Source organism: Henckelia pumila, chromosome 2 (assembly GCF_033568475.1).
Source record: "Henckelia pumila isolate YLH828 chromosome 2, ASM3356847v2, whole genome shotgun sequence".
Classification (NCBI taxonomy): Eukaryota; Viridiplantae; Streptophyta; class Magnoliopsida; order Lamiales; family Gesneriaceae; genus Henckelia; species Henckelia pumila.
In genome coordinates, this window is record NC_133121.1 from 117398784 (window position 1) to 117417189 (window position 18406).

At 35.1% G+C, this 18406-nt stretch overlaps 2 protein-coding genes across 2 annotated transcripts; both read right to left on the bottom strand.

Moving 5' to 3' along the window:
* Positions 1-445: 445 nt before the first annotated feature.
* On the bottom strand, positions 446-4562 carry LOC140881877 (probable protein S-acyltransferase 22). The gene is made up of 9 exons (XM_073287515.1): positions 3986-4562; positions 3740-3853; positions 2951-3322; positions 2743-2811; positions 2587-2658; positions 2198-2326; positions 1908-1988; positions 1596-1781; positions 446-1411 (listed from the first exon to the last, which is right to left on the bottom strand). The coding sequence occupies exons 1-9, from the start codon at positions 4028-4030 to the stop codon at positions 629-631; spliced, it is 1851 nt and encodes a 616-aa protein (XP_073143616.1). The 5' UTR covers positions 4031-4562; the 3' UTR covers positions 446-628.
* A 1833-nt stretch (positions 4563-6395) lies between these two features.
* Positions 6396-8620, bottom strand: LOC140884313 (uncharacterized). Its single transcript, XM_073291031.1, has 5 exons — positions 8395-8620; positions 7864-7990; positions 7349-7473; positions 7037-7183; positions 6396-6714 (listed from the first exon to the last, which is right to left on the bottom strand). Exons 1-5 carry the CDS (start codon positions 8587-8589, stop codon positions 6631-6633), a joined length of 678 nt encoding a protein of 225 aa, XP_073147132.1. The 5' UTR covers positions 8590-8620; the 3' UTR covers positions 6396-6630.
* Between the last annotated feature and the right edge of the window lie 9786 nt (positions 8621-18406).

Consider the following 18406-nt stretch of genomic DNA (forward strand, 5'->3'; position numbering starts at 1 on the left):
GAGTAGAATAAGATTAATAAATTATCTTGATTAATCATGAGTTGATTAGATCAAATTAATTTATTGGAGCTTAATTTAATTGGGTCCGATCAGGTCCCTTTGGTGGCTCAAATATAAACTTAAATAAATTATATGAGTTATAATTTATGGAACTCGTAGGAATAAATTAATATGATTATAGTATTTTTATCTATGAAAAGTTTGAATTAAAACTTTATCGATACGATAAGATTTGATACGATTGATAATCTTTTAATTTATGGAAAAGAGATAATTTCATTTTTGAATTTATCTTATCTTTCTAGACTACTTGATAAAACGTAGTCTGACAGAAAGTTGTAACCACGTAACGGCTTGAAGGTTTGAAGCGTTGAGTTGCAGATCTGTTGCAGACAACACAACGTAAAGCACCCTTCAAGGGTAATCTCAATTCTTTTGTGTGTAAATTAATTAATTCGTGTTAAATATGCATGATCCTGTTTTATGAGATTATTGGAATCACATAAAATTAATTTTTGTGATTCGATTTTTTCAGTCTTGGCTAACAACTATTATCTAACCTCAGCAACAAATGAAAAAATCTCTACATTTTGTGCCATGAACATGACAGGATTTACATATTCAGATCTTATGGTCTAGCACTGTAAGATGTGGAAGGAGGCATGAATTTCTTGGCAACCCTTTCTTGTTCGGTGTCAAAGAGGAGACTACTCCAGTTACTTGACCCATGTATAATTCTCGTCGGTATTTGGTCACTATCTTCTCCACCAGATGCATCGTATCCACCGCTAGTTGATCTTGAGAATGGGATTTCATTCTGATTATCCATGAAATCACCTGTTAGGCCAACAATTTTCCTGCCCTTTTGGGATGCTGATGAGGCACGCTGAAAAGGCTGGATGTCAGTAGAATCTGAGCTACTGTCGGGGGATGAAGCAACGATATTTGTTGAGTCTGGCATAGCTCGTCCTGTCCTGAAGGCACTTCGAGCTTCACGCTGAAGAATTGTCAAGCCTGTTGAAGTCTCAGAGATTAGATTTCTACCGCTTTTAGCTTCTTCACTTGAAATTTTGGAAAGAGGTTGAAGAGGCATCTCTGCAGGCAGGTGGATTCGTTTGCTACCACCTCTCTTTCTATTGCTATCTGGCCTTGGGGCCATACGACCACTACTTCCAAAACTACTGTCTGTTTCAATGGCATAAGATGCTTCGTTCCTCATTACAGGCCGTAGAATCTTGGACTTTTTCCTTGCCTCTGCAGCGGCCTTGGACACATCCTCGGCATTCAAACGCGCTAATGTCCACGGGCTGATCTTTACTGTAGCAGGATTCTTTTTCTTGCTTGGCTCCTCTACCACCATCTTTTTGCCTAGTGAACTGACAGATCTCGTGTCTGGAGGGACTACATCGAACTACAGAATAACAATAAATCATGAACCCAGCCTAAATTTAGTATCGTGTATTAGGTAGAAAATGATGGGTTGACATGTAAACAGGAGCTCAAAACCCACGTAAACAGGAGCTCAAAAGGGTGATAACCAACGCGACATGGTAACCTAGGAACCCATTGGTAGCATTTTGAAATTTTGCTTTTACCTGATCTTCTAGAAAAAGGGGCGGGGGAGTACACCATGCTGCTGCTCGATGCAAATTGTTGAAGGAGCTTGTGCTGCTAAAACCAGTAATAGAACTAACGGTAGACATCTGAGGACTCTGCTGGCCTTCAGAAGCTTGTTGTTCTTGTTCTCTTAATGCAATAATGTAATCGTAAGTGCTAATTCCCTGCCAATCCAATTCCAACCACAATAATTGTCAACAAAAAGAATTTGAGCTTTCCCATGAAATTCCATTATACCTTAGTATTGTTAGCAAAAGAGTGATAGATCAGAAAAAAGAGAGACATAAAACCTTTTTTATCAAAAGAATGTGAAAGAAGAAGAGCTGAGCGATTGGGAGGGTAGCAATCATGGCCAATATGGTGCAGACTGCCTGTATCATGTGAGGAAACACAAATCAACTCGTATATCTGATATATCAGCTAAGTGTGAATTATTAGTAATTGGCTGCTACTCCCATAATCGGTATTATGTCTTTCATGGCAAGTATGCGTATAGAGCAATTGGCGAACATTCATTCAATATATAATAAGAGGACACAAAACCAATTTGGCAGAAGATTTGACATGGAAAAACACTCACCACGACAATTACAAAAGGAACCACAGTAAAACTGCTTCCTAACTTGGTGCTGATGTCTGTGGAGAATTTCTTTCTCTCAAGAAAACAACAGACCAACACGAGGATTCCAGTAGACCACTGAAGTATGAACTGCAATCTCAAGTCCAATAAGTAAGGACCATCAATCTTCAATGAAGTATAAATAGTTTGGGCACCTTACTAACTTAGGAAGTGTGCATAGGAGACAATAGTTTAAAAGAGTTGAATTTACGAAAATCTCATGAAGGATTATGGAAAACCTATATACATATGAAAATTTATGTTAACTGAGGCAACAATAAAAATATGCAATGTTTAGACTTTAGACTTAGTGAAAATTATCGAGAAATCAAATCAATTCTAGAGCATACCAACAGAAGGGCAGACACCATGAGAGTAAAGAATTTTCGGTAGTTCCTTTTGCCAATGCAATTATTTAGCCACTACAGAAAAACATATAAGAAAGGAATTAGAAAGTCGATCAACAAGTTGTTTCGATACATCTACTGCAAATACTGAAATAATACCCTGCAATGATGATCAAAGTGGTCCACACACTTGTCACAGACTCTACAGTGCTTGCTGTACTTAAAAACCTACAAGCATGGTGTGCAATGTTACTGTTAGAGGAGCAACAATGAAAAACATAGTCAATGATCCAGTGCAAAATTCTAGGTTGCATATAGAGTGAAGATCAACTTGAAGAGAGCAATTAACTAAATATAAAGTACACACCTCGACTTGGCACAAACTACAGTAGAACATCCCATCTTCACTCATTTGCTGAACAGAAGATTCTTCATGTGAATTGCAAACAAATGCACAAGGTAATAAAGTTGAGAGGGCAAGCTTCTTATGAGAAGAGGGGTTGTTTTCAAGTGCAGAACGACTCTCACTTTTGTTACTATCATTAGTCTCCTCTCTGCCTTTGGTTATAGAAACATTGGGATCTTGAATAGGACCAGGTTCTCCACCAAGTTTCTGTGAACTTGGTTTGGAGTCATTTTTATTTGGGGAAAACTTGCAATACTTTTTCGATCTAAAGACTCCTGGATCTGCAGGGTCTACAGCAGCACACCATATGTATAGGCCAAAGACGCATATGATCTGAGAAAGGACAAGGTAACAGCTTAAGATTATGGGAAAAGCATACCAGTCTCAATGTGCTCATTAAACCATCAATTCAAATACACATGATGCAAATGCTGGTCTCATCCAGTACATAGATACAGTGAGGCACCACATGCAGAATTATCCATAAAAGTTATAAACGATGATAACAAGGCAACTCAAATATCCATATTTCAATTGATGAAGTGCATATACAGACAGACATGGCAGATGGTGCAGATATTATTTTCTTGAAACTGGCTTAGGGAATTTCTATTTCAAGTGAGTGACCATCAGTCAAAGAAACAAAAACCAAACTTTCAGATACAAGTTTATTTCAAGATTGCCAAAAAAATTATAATGTCAAACGCCAAGAACAGAAGAATCTTTAAAAGAAGGATGCGATGTGCTCACAAGAGGAGTATAGATCCCCATAGCTATGTATTGGAATAACATCTTTCCTAGAAAAGGGGCAAAGAACACGTAGAAAGCAAATCCCAGCGCCAGAAATACAGCAACAGCTACCACCTGCACACATACAAATCTGAGGGTAAATGAATTTCAACGTAAATAATAATAGTAAAAAAGTTAAAAGCATCCATGGATGGAGTATTGTACACACATTTTGACTTAGTGTGTGTCTGTGTGAAGCATACATACCTGGAGAGGATGGTAGGGGAGCTGCCATCCGTGCCTCCTCATCATGAAGATTGAAATTTCAAGCCAAGAAATTGCTTTCAAGAAGAGATGCAAATAATGGAGGTCTCAGTTCTTGAAACCGGCTTCTGTCATTTAAGATCTATGCAGCACTGTGAAGCAAACCAAGTATTTCTTGCATGCTTATATCCGCTGGCCTTCCACCAGGAAAAAAAGAGTTGCAAAACCAAAGAATAACGAAAGAAAATTAGGCTTCAGAAATGTCGAAATGGTAGAAAACGCATGACTGAGGTGGGGTCTGGAAATGAAGGACGTAATTAGAAGAGCTAACAACCTCTTCTGTTAAACTAAATCATAGCCCATTGCCAAAGGTTACGCATTGATGATGACAAAAAGCAAGAAACGGAAGAAAAGGCCTTTGGGGTGAAATTATTACTTAACACATGCGTTCATTTTCTTTTATTTTATTTTTTTTCTTGAATTGACATTTGCTTGAACAAAAATCTTTGTGACTCAGGAGAGAGAGCAGAACGAAAGGGAGATTTCAAGGGCAATGCTGAAATCTAATGATTTTAGTTAAGAAAGGTGATTAACTGGTGGAATTTATAATTTATTACCGAACATCATCTGCTCTGCTCTGCTCTGCTCTGCTCTGCTCTGCTCTGGGCCACCATCCAATAATTTAATTAATAGCTAATGTTTTCTTGCATTTGGAGAAAAATCAATATCTAGGATTGTCACATGTCAAAGTTACACAGCCAGCTGTGCATTCTGCCCTTTTTTCTTTATCCTTTCCTTCAACTCTGGTATGCTGTAATTTCTGCGCGAACAACCTCGTTAATCATTATTTGCTTTCTTGCAACTCTTCTTTTTCACTGTTGATTAGGGATAGTTTTTCTAATTTATTTAGGTAGATTTAAGTAGTTTTTTTGTATAAACAAGTCTCGGCCAATGCTTGAGTCCCGTTGTGCGGTCAATTTCATTACATTGTTGTGATTAATTACTTGTAATCTTGTAATTGTACTTTAAAAAAACTGATTTTTGTCATATCTCTGTCTCATTGTAGGCAAACACTATACTCCACAGGGTGAACTTCATCCGATGGAATCTTGGTCACACAATTTGTGTGGATCCCGAGCTCAACGAAGGACAGATGATGTACCAGTGTGGGACCCGTATCATCGACTAAACTAAAATGAATTTCTAATAAAATAATTTGATCTCAAACTCGGCTTTAGTCCATAAAATTTTGTATTCGCGAGGTGAGGTAGCTGGGGCTTGAGCTTATAGGTAATTTAATGACTACGATTGAGCTTGTGAATTATTTATTAGGCAGATAAAGTTGAGATCGAGCACAAGATTTTATGCCATCGCTAAAAAAACCTCGACTCGAGTTTCTTTGGAGTCTAGCCAAACTCAACTCAGCTCATATACCTAGAGATCAATCATTTGTCAAGCTTTGCTCTTAATTTTTTTCCCTCAAAGAAAAAAATGGTCTCATTTTGATTGAAAGAAACTTCTCTCTCAAAATCTATTCTCTAATACTTTCTCTCCCATCTTATCCACGGCCCTGTGCATTATTTAATTGACAAATTGTACTTCTATGTTTATCTTGAAGTAGTGGCGTTATTTGTTTGGATTATTTTCTTCACATGTTAGAATCTTGTCTTTCAAATACAACCAACAGCGTATATAAAAATAAAACACACACAACGCCAAAGTCCAAATTAAGGCAATTGTTTATTTATTCGTCATCAAATCTGTATTTTTTTCGAGTCATTAATAAATAGTTTGTCCTTGTTCAAATTTTCAAAGGGAGTCGTTATTGCCTAAAGTAGGAGCACTTTAGATCTAAAAGTAGCCATGGACCAAAAGGTAGGAAATTGATTAAAAAGCTAATATATTTCTTAAAATATTATTAAGTCAAATTATTATCTTGTTTGTTTATTCTATAAGATGATAATCATTGAGGCCCATACGTGGTGTGGTCCATTAAACGTGAAGAGAATATCACAATACATTGTTGGGCACCCAATTACTACGACTTACTCTGCCTCGCATAGTTTCTTTTCATAATCACAGGAATCTATTTAGCATAAACACATTATAATAAATATAAATAAATAAATAAATATTCGAACGTGAATTTGTTGAATTTCATGTCCCTTTTCATATTTTATACATTTTTCTCCCATTCAACATGATTGATTCCACTTTCCCATAGTATAATTATTAAAAAATCAAAATCATAGTTCCCACCTCAAATCCAAATATTTGAATCCTAATGCAACCTTGGGATTGGCCCTTTTACTTTCTCGAAGTTGAATTTCAACGAATGAGAAATAAGGGAGAAGCAACTCCACCGAGACACAAAATCCGGAAGAGCTAAATATGTATGGATAGCTGCAGAAGATGATCCAAGCACAAGATATTAAACTTGATTGATAGATTTTCAAACCATTATTTAGACTGATTGGCTCAATTAATTGATTTGCTTTCTCAAACGCTAAATTAGTCTCAACGTATAATCAACCTCAAAATGTAAAACAAGTAACTGATTTATATTTTCGTTTCTTAGAAAGAGTATCATGTCCATTCAATCCTCCAAAATGGCCTTCGCAGCCTCGACTAGATTTGGCCGTAGATCATCAGAGGCTCGACCAAGAACCGTGTACCCCTTCTCGGTCCTTAGCATCCACGTCTGCTCCATGCCTTATAAGAAGGAGAGCTACCTGCCATATGGCTAGGACTGGTGAGAAAAATTCAAGTTGTTTCTTAGTATATTCTCACTGCAGTAAAATTTGAGCTTCTCAAGAGGATACAGAAGTAAATTTATGACAGACATAGAGTCGTTCCAACAAACAACGGGAGAGAATAAATGAACAAGATAGTTAGGCTTCAACATATAAAAGTAGATGCATATTCAAGAATTATTTGAAATGCAAAAAGAAAGAGCAATCGGTGGATATATTAAAGTTGCTGCATATACTATAATATATTTATAGTTTAATTATTGGAACTATAAGCATTAGGAAAGAAGGGATACGTCTTTACCTCTCTGTTATGGCATTCTACTGCAATCATAAGTGGAGTTTGACCCGCTCTATCAGCATCATCAACTTCTGCTCCTTCCTCAATCAAGAATTCGCACAATTCTGTGTTCCCTGTGCTTGCTGCACGATGCAACGGGGTGCATCCGACCTACATGAAGTAGTTGTCAGACATATAACACAAGTAGAAGTTATGATAGTTCCATTTGCAACTGAGTGATTTTGAATGTATGTCTATATATGCGCAGCAACTCTGAGATATTTGCCGAGAAGACTATAAGTATCAATTAATATGGAAAAGAAGTTACAACCAAACCTTGTCCTTTATATTGAGTTTTGCACCATGTGAAATCAATATTTCAGCTATCTTCAAGTGACCCTTGCTGGCAGAATAGTGAAGAGCAGTGCGACCGCCATTATTTTTCAAGTTAACGTCAGCTCCTGCCAACAGCATTTCATTTCAAAATACAGAGATCGTCAGAAGATAAATAAATAACAGTATTAGTACAGGATGTATAAAATGATGAACTTCAAGCAAGCATATACCCACAAAACAACTATTGCACATTCACCTGATCATGAAGGTGGTCACCAACTTAACAGTAAACAGATAATAATAATAATTAAAAAAAATTGCACATTTACCTGCTGATGTGGAAAACCCATGATGGTTAAAAATAGATGGGCAGAGGTGAAAATTCACTAGTCTATATTGAATAATGAGTACCAAGAGGAGAGAGCTTTCATCATTAATTTTCAAATAGGTACAACACAAGTTGTTAATTGTTATCACTAGCAGAGTATAAACACAAATGCTTAACCAAGGCTCACCTCTGTTGAGTAAAATTTCAACAATCTTCAAATTTCCAGTACTAGCAGCAGAGTGCAGAGGAGCCCATCCTTCTTCATCAGAACTATTTACAACGGACGCATGAGCATCTGATAGAATTCCCACCGCCTACTTCATTCACAAATACAAATTACACTCGGACACCCAAAAAAATGACGATGAAATAAATAAAAAAAAACTACGAGTTTTGGAAAAATATGCATCCAATCAGCAAAATCGATCTAGTTTATCTAAAGCTTCGATTTGCGAGAAAAGCACTTCACCAGAATATTTCAATCATGTTGCCAGCTTCATACGGCATAATCTATATATCTAAACTATGAAAGAACATGAACCTAATGTTGTACGGTGAGCTCGAAATTAATTAACCTAGCCAGAGGGAAGCTAATTACATCGAGGAACACAAGAATCGATCTTTCAATTATTCCTTAACACAGCACCAACGAGATAAACAACATAAGAAACTGATGAAAATTCGACGAAATCAATGACAACTGAAACACAAATAGTACATCAATTTGCGAGCTTGAAACGGCCACATGTAGGAGCGAACGTCCATCTTCATTGCGGAGGGACAGTGCTCCAAGGAGTTGTTCGGGAGCGAGTGATTTGAAAAGCAAGGAATCACCCGATTCCGCGGCTTTAAACAGCTCTTCGTTTTTGAGATGCTTAAGCTTAACTGAATCGCTGTCGATTTCCATTTCCATTTGCTGCAACTGTGGAGGTTTCCGGTGGTGTAGTGGACAACTCTGCGTTTTGTGATTGGGCTCGATTTCTAGTCTACAAATCTCGGCCCAACAAAGAGCATGACAAAAGCCCAATCCCGGCTCTTTTAGCTTTTTGGAATAAAAAAGCTATGCATGTACACAAAAAAAAATCGGTCATTTTGGTATTAAATTTCAGTTTTAGCTCTATAATTATTGAATTTTGATAATTTTAATCTATTTTCGTTGATAGTTTTGATGTGACATTATCCACATGAGTGTCATATTTCATGTCAACGTCAAACCAAAAAAATGACAAAAATTGCCAAACAAAATTAATGTAGTGTTTGCTAAATAAGTGATTATTAACATTTTGTCGGGAGACAACTCTGCCAAAGGAGCTGATTCTGCAGAAACGTATGATGCCGACGCAATTGGAGTTGTAGAAAAAAGCCGTTGACGGCTACGGCACCACCACTGGGGATTGTGCTAATCTATTTAATTGTGAATTTACTTTCGTACTCTTATTAATTGTTTTTATTTTCTTTTTGTCTCATTCTTTGTTAATTGTTGTGCATTGTTTATTTGGTTTTCTTATCATACTTTATTTTTAAGTCAATTGATTATTTTAAAAATAAAACTAAAAATTATGTGCTTAAATAATTTTTTTGCCAGCAAATTTTTTTTTTTATAGTTTACTATAAATAAAATAAAATAAGACATGAAAAAATATATTTTTATTTGTTTTTTTAAGAGTTTTTAATTTGTAATCTCTTTGTTTGTGGTGTTGTTTACAACTTGTGTGTTTAAAAAGAAGTTTTCTGCAACCAAATTTTTTTTGTTATATTTATAAATTACTTGAATAGAACATTATAAAAGATCATTGCTATATGTCTTTTTTTAGAGCTTTTACATTTTTAATTTCTTTATTCTACTTGTGGTCATTAATCAGAAATTATATATTTTAACTGAAAATATCAACTATATTTTCGATATCTAATTTGGTTTTTATTCTTTTTAAATTTTTATGGTTTAATTTGTATTTAAAAACTACTTAAATAAAATATGATCAAAAAAATTAACGTGATATACTTTTTTATTTATTAAAAAATTTCAATTTTTGAATCCATGAATTTAATTGTTACCCTACTCGAATCCACTGCTAATCACTTGATAAACATTTAATTAAACATTAACATATAAATAACGGAAAATAACTGAAAACTTAAGAATTAATCATATAACTCAATCAAATCACAACAAAATATTTAAATATCCTTACACTAAAACCATCGGTAAATCTGCTCTTAGGTCCTGACAACTGACTGAACACTTATTCACATCCTGAACGACTTGTAAGTTACCCCGTCGAATGTGGTATCTGTGATCGAAGTAGGGACGTAAATGAAATTGTCAAGTACGTAATGTATGAGTACACATGTTATATCTAATATTGCATGAAGCATGACTACTCTGGTAAACAGATATCAAGCTTTTGAACTCATGCTTAGAGTGTAAGCGCCTCAATTTAAGAAATGCTTCGAAAATCCAGTGGGTGTCACGTTCATACTAACTATGATCTTGGAGTTAAGTAGTGTTTGGAAGAGCTTTTAAAAAATACTTATCAGCATTTTCTTAACAAAATTTTGAAAATTTGTGAAATTTTGTTAAGGAGAAGCTGACAAGTGCTTCGTAGAAGCTCTTCCAAACACCACCTAAAACTATATTGGGTAACCACAAACGCTGTTTGTGGTGTTGACTACAACTTATATGTTTAAAAAAAGTTTTCTACAATCAACATTTTTTAGTTATATTTATAAATTACTTGAATCAAACATGATAAAATATCAATATCGCGATATGCTTTTATTTTTAGATTTCATAATTCTCTAATCTTTTTATTCTACTTGTAGAAATTAATCACAAATTAAATGTTTAAATAAAAGTTATATGCCTTTTTAAGATATTCTAATTTTTTATTATTTTTATTCTAATTATAGTCATTAACCAAAAATTATATGTTTAAATTATATATCTAAATAAAATATCAGCTATATCATGTGACTTGATTTTTTATATCTATTTTTTTTATTTTTACGATTTTTATTTAAAAACTACTTAAATAAAATATGGTCAAAAAATTAATGTGATATACTTTTTGTTGTTTAAATTTTAATTTTCTTAATTTACTAGTTACCCTACTCAGATGTACTACTAATCACTTGATAAACACGTAAATTAACTTAATTAAAAAATAAACATATAAATATCAGAAACTAACTGAAAACTTAAAGAATTAATTATATAACTCTATTGAGTAAAAAAAAATACAAAAATAGACTTTAACTAAAACCATTAGTACTTATGTACCTCTAAACAACTGGTTTAGGAACACGAACTTTAAAGTTTTAACTTAAATATAAGTGAACATCATATCACTATTATTTTTTTTAAATCTATAATCCTTTGCTAATCAAATATCTACTCCCAATTAATAAAAAGATTCGAGACTATAATTTCATCTGTTGTTAGTCCGCAAAAGTCGAAAGTTCTGCAACTTGAGCACAGTTTCGCTCTGACCTCGATAGCACCTTGGTCCTTGTCGGCTCTTGATAATATGGCTCAGGGGCGGAGCCAGGATCACGCAAGAGGGCGGGGCCAACGAAGAAGAAACTGAAAGCGTAAACATGATGGATTTTTGATTTTTTTTTATAAAAAAAATAGAGATATTATTAGAAATGAAAAAAAGAAAAACAAGAGAAGGGGACTAAGCCCAAACCTCTCTCAAGATCTAAACAATTAAATAAGTTTCGAGTGAGTTCTAATATAAGAAAGTCGTAGAACATGATCAAAATGCTCAAATTGGATTTTTAATTGCAGCATCTCATGTTCTGCAAAGTTTTTTGGATAAAAATTAGTAGATAAAACAAAATTCATTGCATTCAATTTTCTGCTAGTTTATTTAACACTATCTATTCTATCTTTATCAATTAAATTATATTATGATTCATGAATATAGTAAAAATACATTGTTATCCACAAATATTTTCGACCAATTATTCAACAGATAGAAATAGTCAAAGAAAAATAATCAAAAACGCAAAAATAAACAATGCTAATTTCATTTTTTACAATAAATTTTAGTATTTCTAACATTGATATCGAATGTGTTGTCCCATAATTAAATGGAACAAAGATTTAAAACAAGAAAAAAAATAAATAGAAGAATTAAGAAATATATGCTCTCAAGAAACTAAAACCTAATTTTTTGAGGAAAAATGATTTAAAATACACGATGTGAAGAAAAAAATACACAAAAAAACTTGAAATCATTTACGAAATGCTCTTAAATATTTTTTTAAGGCAAAACGACCTTAAATCTTAATTGGGTGTTGTGTGTCACTGTGTTGGTCGGTCACTCGGAAGAATCGAATAGAAAAAAATAAATCAAATATCCCATAAAAAAAAGAGTTTGATCGCCACTTAAAATAAATTACCTTATTTTATTTGAGAAGCCAATTTATTGTATATTAAAAAAAATGGGGCACAACCCATTAAAGTTTATTAAAAAAAATACCAAACAAAATCAAAATATATATATATATATATATATATATATACTAATTTTTTTTTTTTTTGGGGGTGATATGGCTATAAACACTCAAATAAAGACCGAATAACTTAGGAACCTATGAATTTGCACTTAGGAATGAAATCTTGCGTTTATTTGAACCTATATGTTTATAATTTATAAATATAATTAAGTGAAAAATAATTAAAATTAAATTCTATATCCAATTCATGAACTGAAATTATACAACAATTCTTTCATAGATTATATATGTTATATAGACCTTTAATTACGAAATTTATTAATTATTTATTAATTAATAAAATTGAATATACATTTAAAAATTCATCTATTGATATATGTGTTTTATATTAAATATCTATATATTTAATATTATCAAATATTATCGATTTTCATTTTTCAATCATGAATTCCTCGTATAAAAGGAAGAAAATTGTATTGATTCAAAAATTGTGATATTACTACATTGTCCACAAATTTTAGGTTGTTGAGATATTTTGATTTGGTAGTAATTGAAAACCGAGTAACAAAGTTGATATTTGATTTGTGTTTTTAGATTCCGGACAATATGGTCGTCAACATATATTTTAATTTATTTGTATCAGTATTGTGAGATGTGAACGAGGTTATTGCAATATATAAAAATTATCATATCCCTAAATTAATATTCAATTTTTATGTTTGAAGTGTTACGAATTTTGGGAAAAGCAGAAAAAATAAATTCAAGAAAAAGAATTTATTACACAGTTAGGGGCGAAACCAGTATTATGCAATCGAGAGAGCTAAAATATAAATCAATAAATTTTTAGTAAAATTATCGATGTTGAGATGCATAATAAATCTTATGTCATAATTGTAAAGCAGTGTCTATCATGTTTCCTTTGGGCCAATCACCTTGGGCTTGGTATTTGATTGGGCCTCTGTCAAAGCTAATGGATTAGCTGGATGATGGTTGAAGGAAATCTCAAAGTCTCAAACTCTTGGAAATCAGTTATCAAGACAAATCAACTGAGAAAGAGATTGAGGATTACACGGCAAGACAAGCCATTGAGCTTAAAATACAAGGTAGTACGGCAGGAAGAATAGAGTGAATCTCCAAAAAAACAAGACAGGAAGAAGGTTGATTATTGAATTACTCAGTAGAACTCAAGGATTAAATCTTGATCTATAATTCTTCTATTCTGAAATAGTTTGTAATTGGATGATCATTGGTATTTATTAATAAAAGAAGAGTGGCTGGTTTCCCGTGGATGTAGACCAAGTTACAAAGGTCGAACCATGTAATTGCATTGTGTTCCTTAGTTACTTTGTGTTGCATGATTGCTTGATCAATTGCTGGAAATTTATTTGCTTCTGAGTTCATAATTGGATTGCACAGAAAGTTGTTTTGTTTTCGTTTTACTTAATAAGTGGCGCCGTCTGTGAGAAACGAAAAGAAGGAAACAAAATAGATGGGAACCATGAAATTTGACATTGAAAAGTTTACTGGCAACAATGATTTTGGGCTGTGGAGAATCAAGATGCGTGTCTTGAAGCTCTGAAAGGTGAAGAAGCTTTGACAGGGGATGACAAGGACAAAGTTCAGTTCAGGTTGAAGGCTCAGAGTGCAATCATTCTTTGTTTGGGAGATAAGCCACTCAGAGAAATCTCAAAGGAAACATCAGCGGCTGGTATCTGGTCCAAGTTGGAGAATCTGTACATGACAAAATCTTTGGCAAACAAATTGTATATGAAACAAAGGCTGTACTCATTCAAGATTTCTGATGATAAAGGGAATTTAGAGCAAATTGATGAATTCATCAAGATCCTGGATGATCTTGAGAACATTGAGATCAAGTTGGAAGATGAAGACAAGGCTTTGATATTGTTGAATTCTTTACCTCTATCCTTTGAAAACTTTCGTGATGCATTACTTTATGGTAGAGATCAAACAATAACTTTGGATGAAGTCCAGTCTGCTATAAAGGCCAAAGAATTGCAAAGAAAGATCTAATCTAATTCTCAGTCACAAGGTGAAAGCCTTATGACAAGAGGTATAACAGAAAATAGATTTCAAAAGGGGAACAGAAACAGATCTAAGTCAAAAAGCAAGTCAAGACCACCCTTGAAGCTGAGGTGTTTCATCTGTCACAAGGAGGGGCACTTCAAGAGAGATTGCCCTGAAAGGAAGAAGTACATACCAGAGAGGAGTAAAGAAAATGCAGAACCCTCAGTAGTGTCAGATGGATATGACTCGGCAGAAGCATTGAACATAACAAATCTAAATTCAGTAAATGAATGGATACTTGACTCAGGGTGTTCATTATATATGTCTCCAAACAGATCTTGGTTTGAACACCTTCAAGAAGCTGATCAAGGACTGGTTATCTTGGGGAATGACAAGTCATGCAAAGTAAAAGGGATAGACTCAATAAGACTAAGAATGTATGATGGCACAGACAGAGTGCTACATAAAGTGATATATGTTCCTGAGCTAAAAAGGAACTTAATCTCTTTAGGAACTCTGGACACTAATGGATACACATTTAAATCTGAGAATGGAAACATGAGAGTGTCTAAAGGGTCTCTTGTAGTGATGAAGGCTGTAAAGAGAAACTCTCTATAGATTCTCCTTGGAAATACCATTCTGGGAGAAAACTCAGTGGTACTAAACTCTGCAGAAACTACCAAGCTTTGGCACTTAAGGCTTGGACATGTCAGTGAAAAGGGTTTGATCGAGTTATCTAAACAAAATCTACTCCTTGGAGATAACATTCAGAATCTGGAAACCATTGAGTATTGCATACTGGGGAAATTTAAAAGGGTTGTTGAATCCGACATTTTGGTGATAACAAACAACAACTCATTGTATAGGAATGTGCTGCCAATCTTTTGTATTTCAGGAATCTACTACAACTCCTACCGCAACCGTCTAAACCCTTCAAGTTATCTACCGGAAGCTTGTCAACCGCCTTTGTCTCTCGACCGGTTGCAGTCACAAGCCTATCGACTGGTTATTCAAATCAGCAGAGGATAAATCTATCTACCGGTAGAATGCCAACTGCCTATCAAGATATCTCAAGACAAATACTTGTGACAAGACGTTCATTGCAAGATCTTTTATCAAAAGCAGAACCGGCGTATCAGAAGATCTATTGACTCTTGCATCGAGACAACAGGTTGCACTAAAATGGCAAAAACGCAGAATGGCTACAGATAAAGCATTCGACCGTTTATACCAGTTTTGGACCCTGGAAGTTGTCTGCATTTAAAGAAGTGTACGATCTTCATGCAGAATCATCAATGCATTTATGAAGCATTAAATGTGCATTCAATGCACATCAGAACGTTCAAAATAAAGACGTTGATGATTGACCTATATAAAGGGAAGATTGCTCAAGAAGTGACAAAAAAAAGAAGACAAGCAACACGAAAAATCTCAATCAACTCAATCACTTGAATACTATCAGAAGTCCTCATCTGATATACTGAAGCAATACTTGAGCACACTTACAAGATCATTCACTTGCTGCTCAAATAAACCCTCGCCTACAGTTTACATATCTGATCTTCAAGGATCATCCTAGGGTTTCCAAGCCTCTCGACCGCTCTGCAGTTTGAGAAGCTCAACCAGACTGTATTCATTATTGAAGAGACTTGAAGCTACTCTGAAAGCTTCCACCAGTCTGATAAGAACTGAGAATCTTATCTGTGTAAATCTAGGAGTTTCGGATTAGGCATTGGATAAGTCCTAAGTCTGAAGTGGGTGTATTGCAAGACGTTGTAATAACCAAAGTCTTCTAGTGAATTCCTTCCTAAGTGGAAGAAGGGGAGACGTAGAAGGATTAAGCCTTCGAACTTCCATAAATTGTGCCTTAGTCTTTACTGCATATTTATCTTATATATTGCTCATACATCGTGTTATAACTTGCCTTTGCATCACTAAAACCTCTGAACTATTTCCGCACTATTTAAGTTGTTCAAACCGTTTTAGAAGTTGAGAAAACAGATTAAGTGAACTAAACTTCACTTGATCATTTTGAAAAGAAAGAAAATAAGTTTCAGAGTGTATTCACCCCCCCTCTACCCTCTGAACCGATCCCATCAAGTGGTATCAGAGCGGGTTCCTTTCTCAACTGCTGATCTAAAGTTTTAAAATCATGACTTCTTTCAACAAAATTCCTATGTTTTCTAAAGAAGATTATGATGACTGGAAAATTCGCATGCAGGCACATCTTGCAGCACAGGACGATGACATGTTATATGTCATAACAGACGGTCCTATCAAAATCATGAAGGTCAACCCAGCTCTAACCGATGGTGTAGGACAAATGATTGAGAAACCAAGAGCTGAGTGGACTACTGAGGACAAAAAGAAGGCCAATCTTGACAATGTGGCCCGGGACATCCTATACAAAACACTGGACAAGAACATGTTCAGCAAAATCAAGTCATGCTCCACAGCAAAGGAGATTTGGGAGAAGCTCACTCAGCTGTGTGAAGGAAATTACCAGACCAAAGAAAACAAGCTCACCATGGCCATTCAAAAATATGACAATGCCAAAATGAAGCCAGGGGAAACCATGGCTGAATTTGATGAACGGTTCAGTAGTATCATTTGTGATCTTATTGCTGTGAAGGTTATGAGAGCTTTGCCCAAAGAATGAGAGATCAAGACAGTGGCCATGAGGGAGTCAAAAGACTTAAGCAAGGTTGAACTATATGATCTCTTTGCAGATCTCAAAGCCTACGAGTTCCAGCTCAACATGAGGACAGAAGATGAACCATCTACCTCTCAACCAACCAAGGCCTTAACCTCAACGGTGATACGTCCACCGGTCGAGGAAGCTCCAAAGAGATCAGCTGAGCAAATCAGCAACGAAGCCATGACACTCTTTGTCAAGAAATTTGGTAGATTTATGCGTAAAAACAATTCTAAATTTAAAAATTATCATAAATCGGACCATACAGACGATGATCCTACTTGTTTTAACTGTGGCAAGCCAGGCCACTTCATTGCAGATTGCACCAAGCCTAAGAGTAATGATCAGAAGCAATTCTTCGAAAGAAGAAGGGGCAAGGAGGACAAGAGGACGTTTAGAAAAGGAAGAGACCAAAGGGTTCTAGTAGCAGACGAAAGAAAAAGCAAGTGGGCTGAGTCTGACTCTGACAACCCCAATACCGGAAGCTCTTCAGATGACAGCGATGATGAAAAGGTGGAATGCCTTATGGCTGACATCGAAGAAGAAGCTGAGGAGGTATTTGACTTTGGTTCACCTGAATTTACTCACAGTGATCTAGTTACTGCTTTACACGAAATGGCTAATGAATACAAAGCATTATCCAAGGAATTCGAGGAGGTAAAGGCAGAAAGAGCTGACCTAAAAGATAAGTCAAGCGAATCAAGCTGCATGCAGCGAAAAGAGCTTGATGGTCTTAAGGTCAAGCTAAGTCTGCTGGCTACTGAGAATGACACCTTGAAAAGAGTGTTCCAAGCAACCTTGACTGAGAACAAAAAACTACTTGAAACAATTAAGGTTTGGAATAAATCTTCTGTAACCATTGACAAGATTCAAGAAATCCAAAGACCGGCACATGACAAAACCGGTCTAGGGTTTGGAACAAATGAACAGTCTATGGAATCTTGTATTCAGTCAAGCCTGAACAAAGGCAATCTTAACAAAATAAGATTTGTCAGGTCCAGCACGATATATGAACATGATGAGTGCAGCTTTGACAAAAATCAGAAAGTATCTAACGAACGAAGCTCTAAGCATAGAGGGCAGGGATATGTGGATCCCCAGATCTCTAATCAAAGAGGAACTTGGATTAAACCAAAACCTAATGAAAGAAGAAAGGGAAACCAATCTAATTTCAAAAGGCCATGGAATGAGTCTAACTACTCTAAGAGAAGATGGTCAAAGGAGAAGCCTTACCAGTACTTTAATTGCAGGCCAGTTCAAAAGAGGTACAGGCTAACTGATAAAGATCAAAAAGGCAAGCAGCACACAGCAACCTCACAAGCACACACATTTACTGCTTATCGACCGCACAGATTTCTGGACACACACACGGGCAAACCTGTAAGGGTGTTCCAGGTGTGGGTCCCAAAAAGGCTAATTCGACCTGGACCCTACTAGATATGGGTACCAAAAGTTTTTCACTTTTTGCAGGTACTAAAAGTCCAAACGGGCGAGAAGACCACTTCTATCAAGGACACTACCTGGTACTTAGATAGTGGTTGCTCAC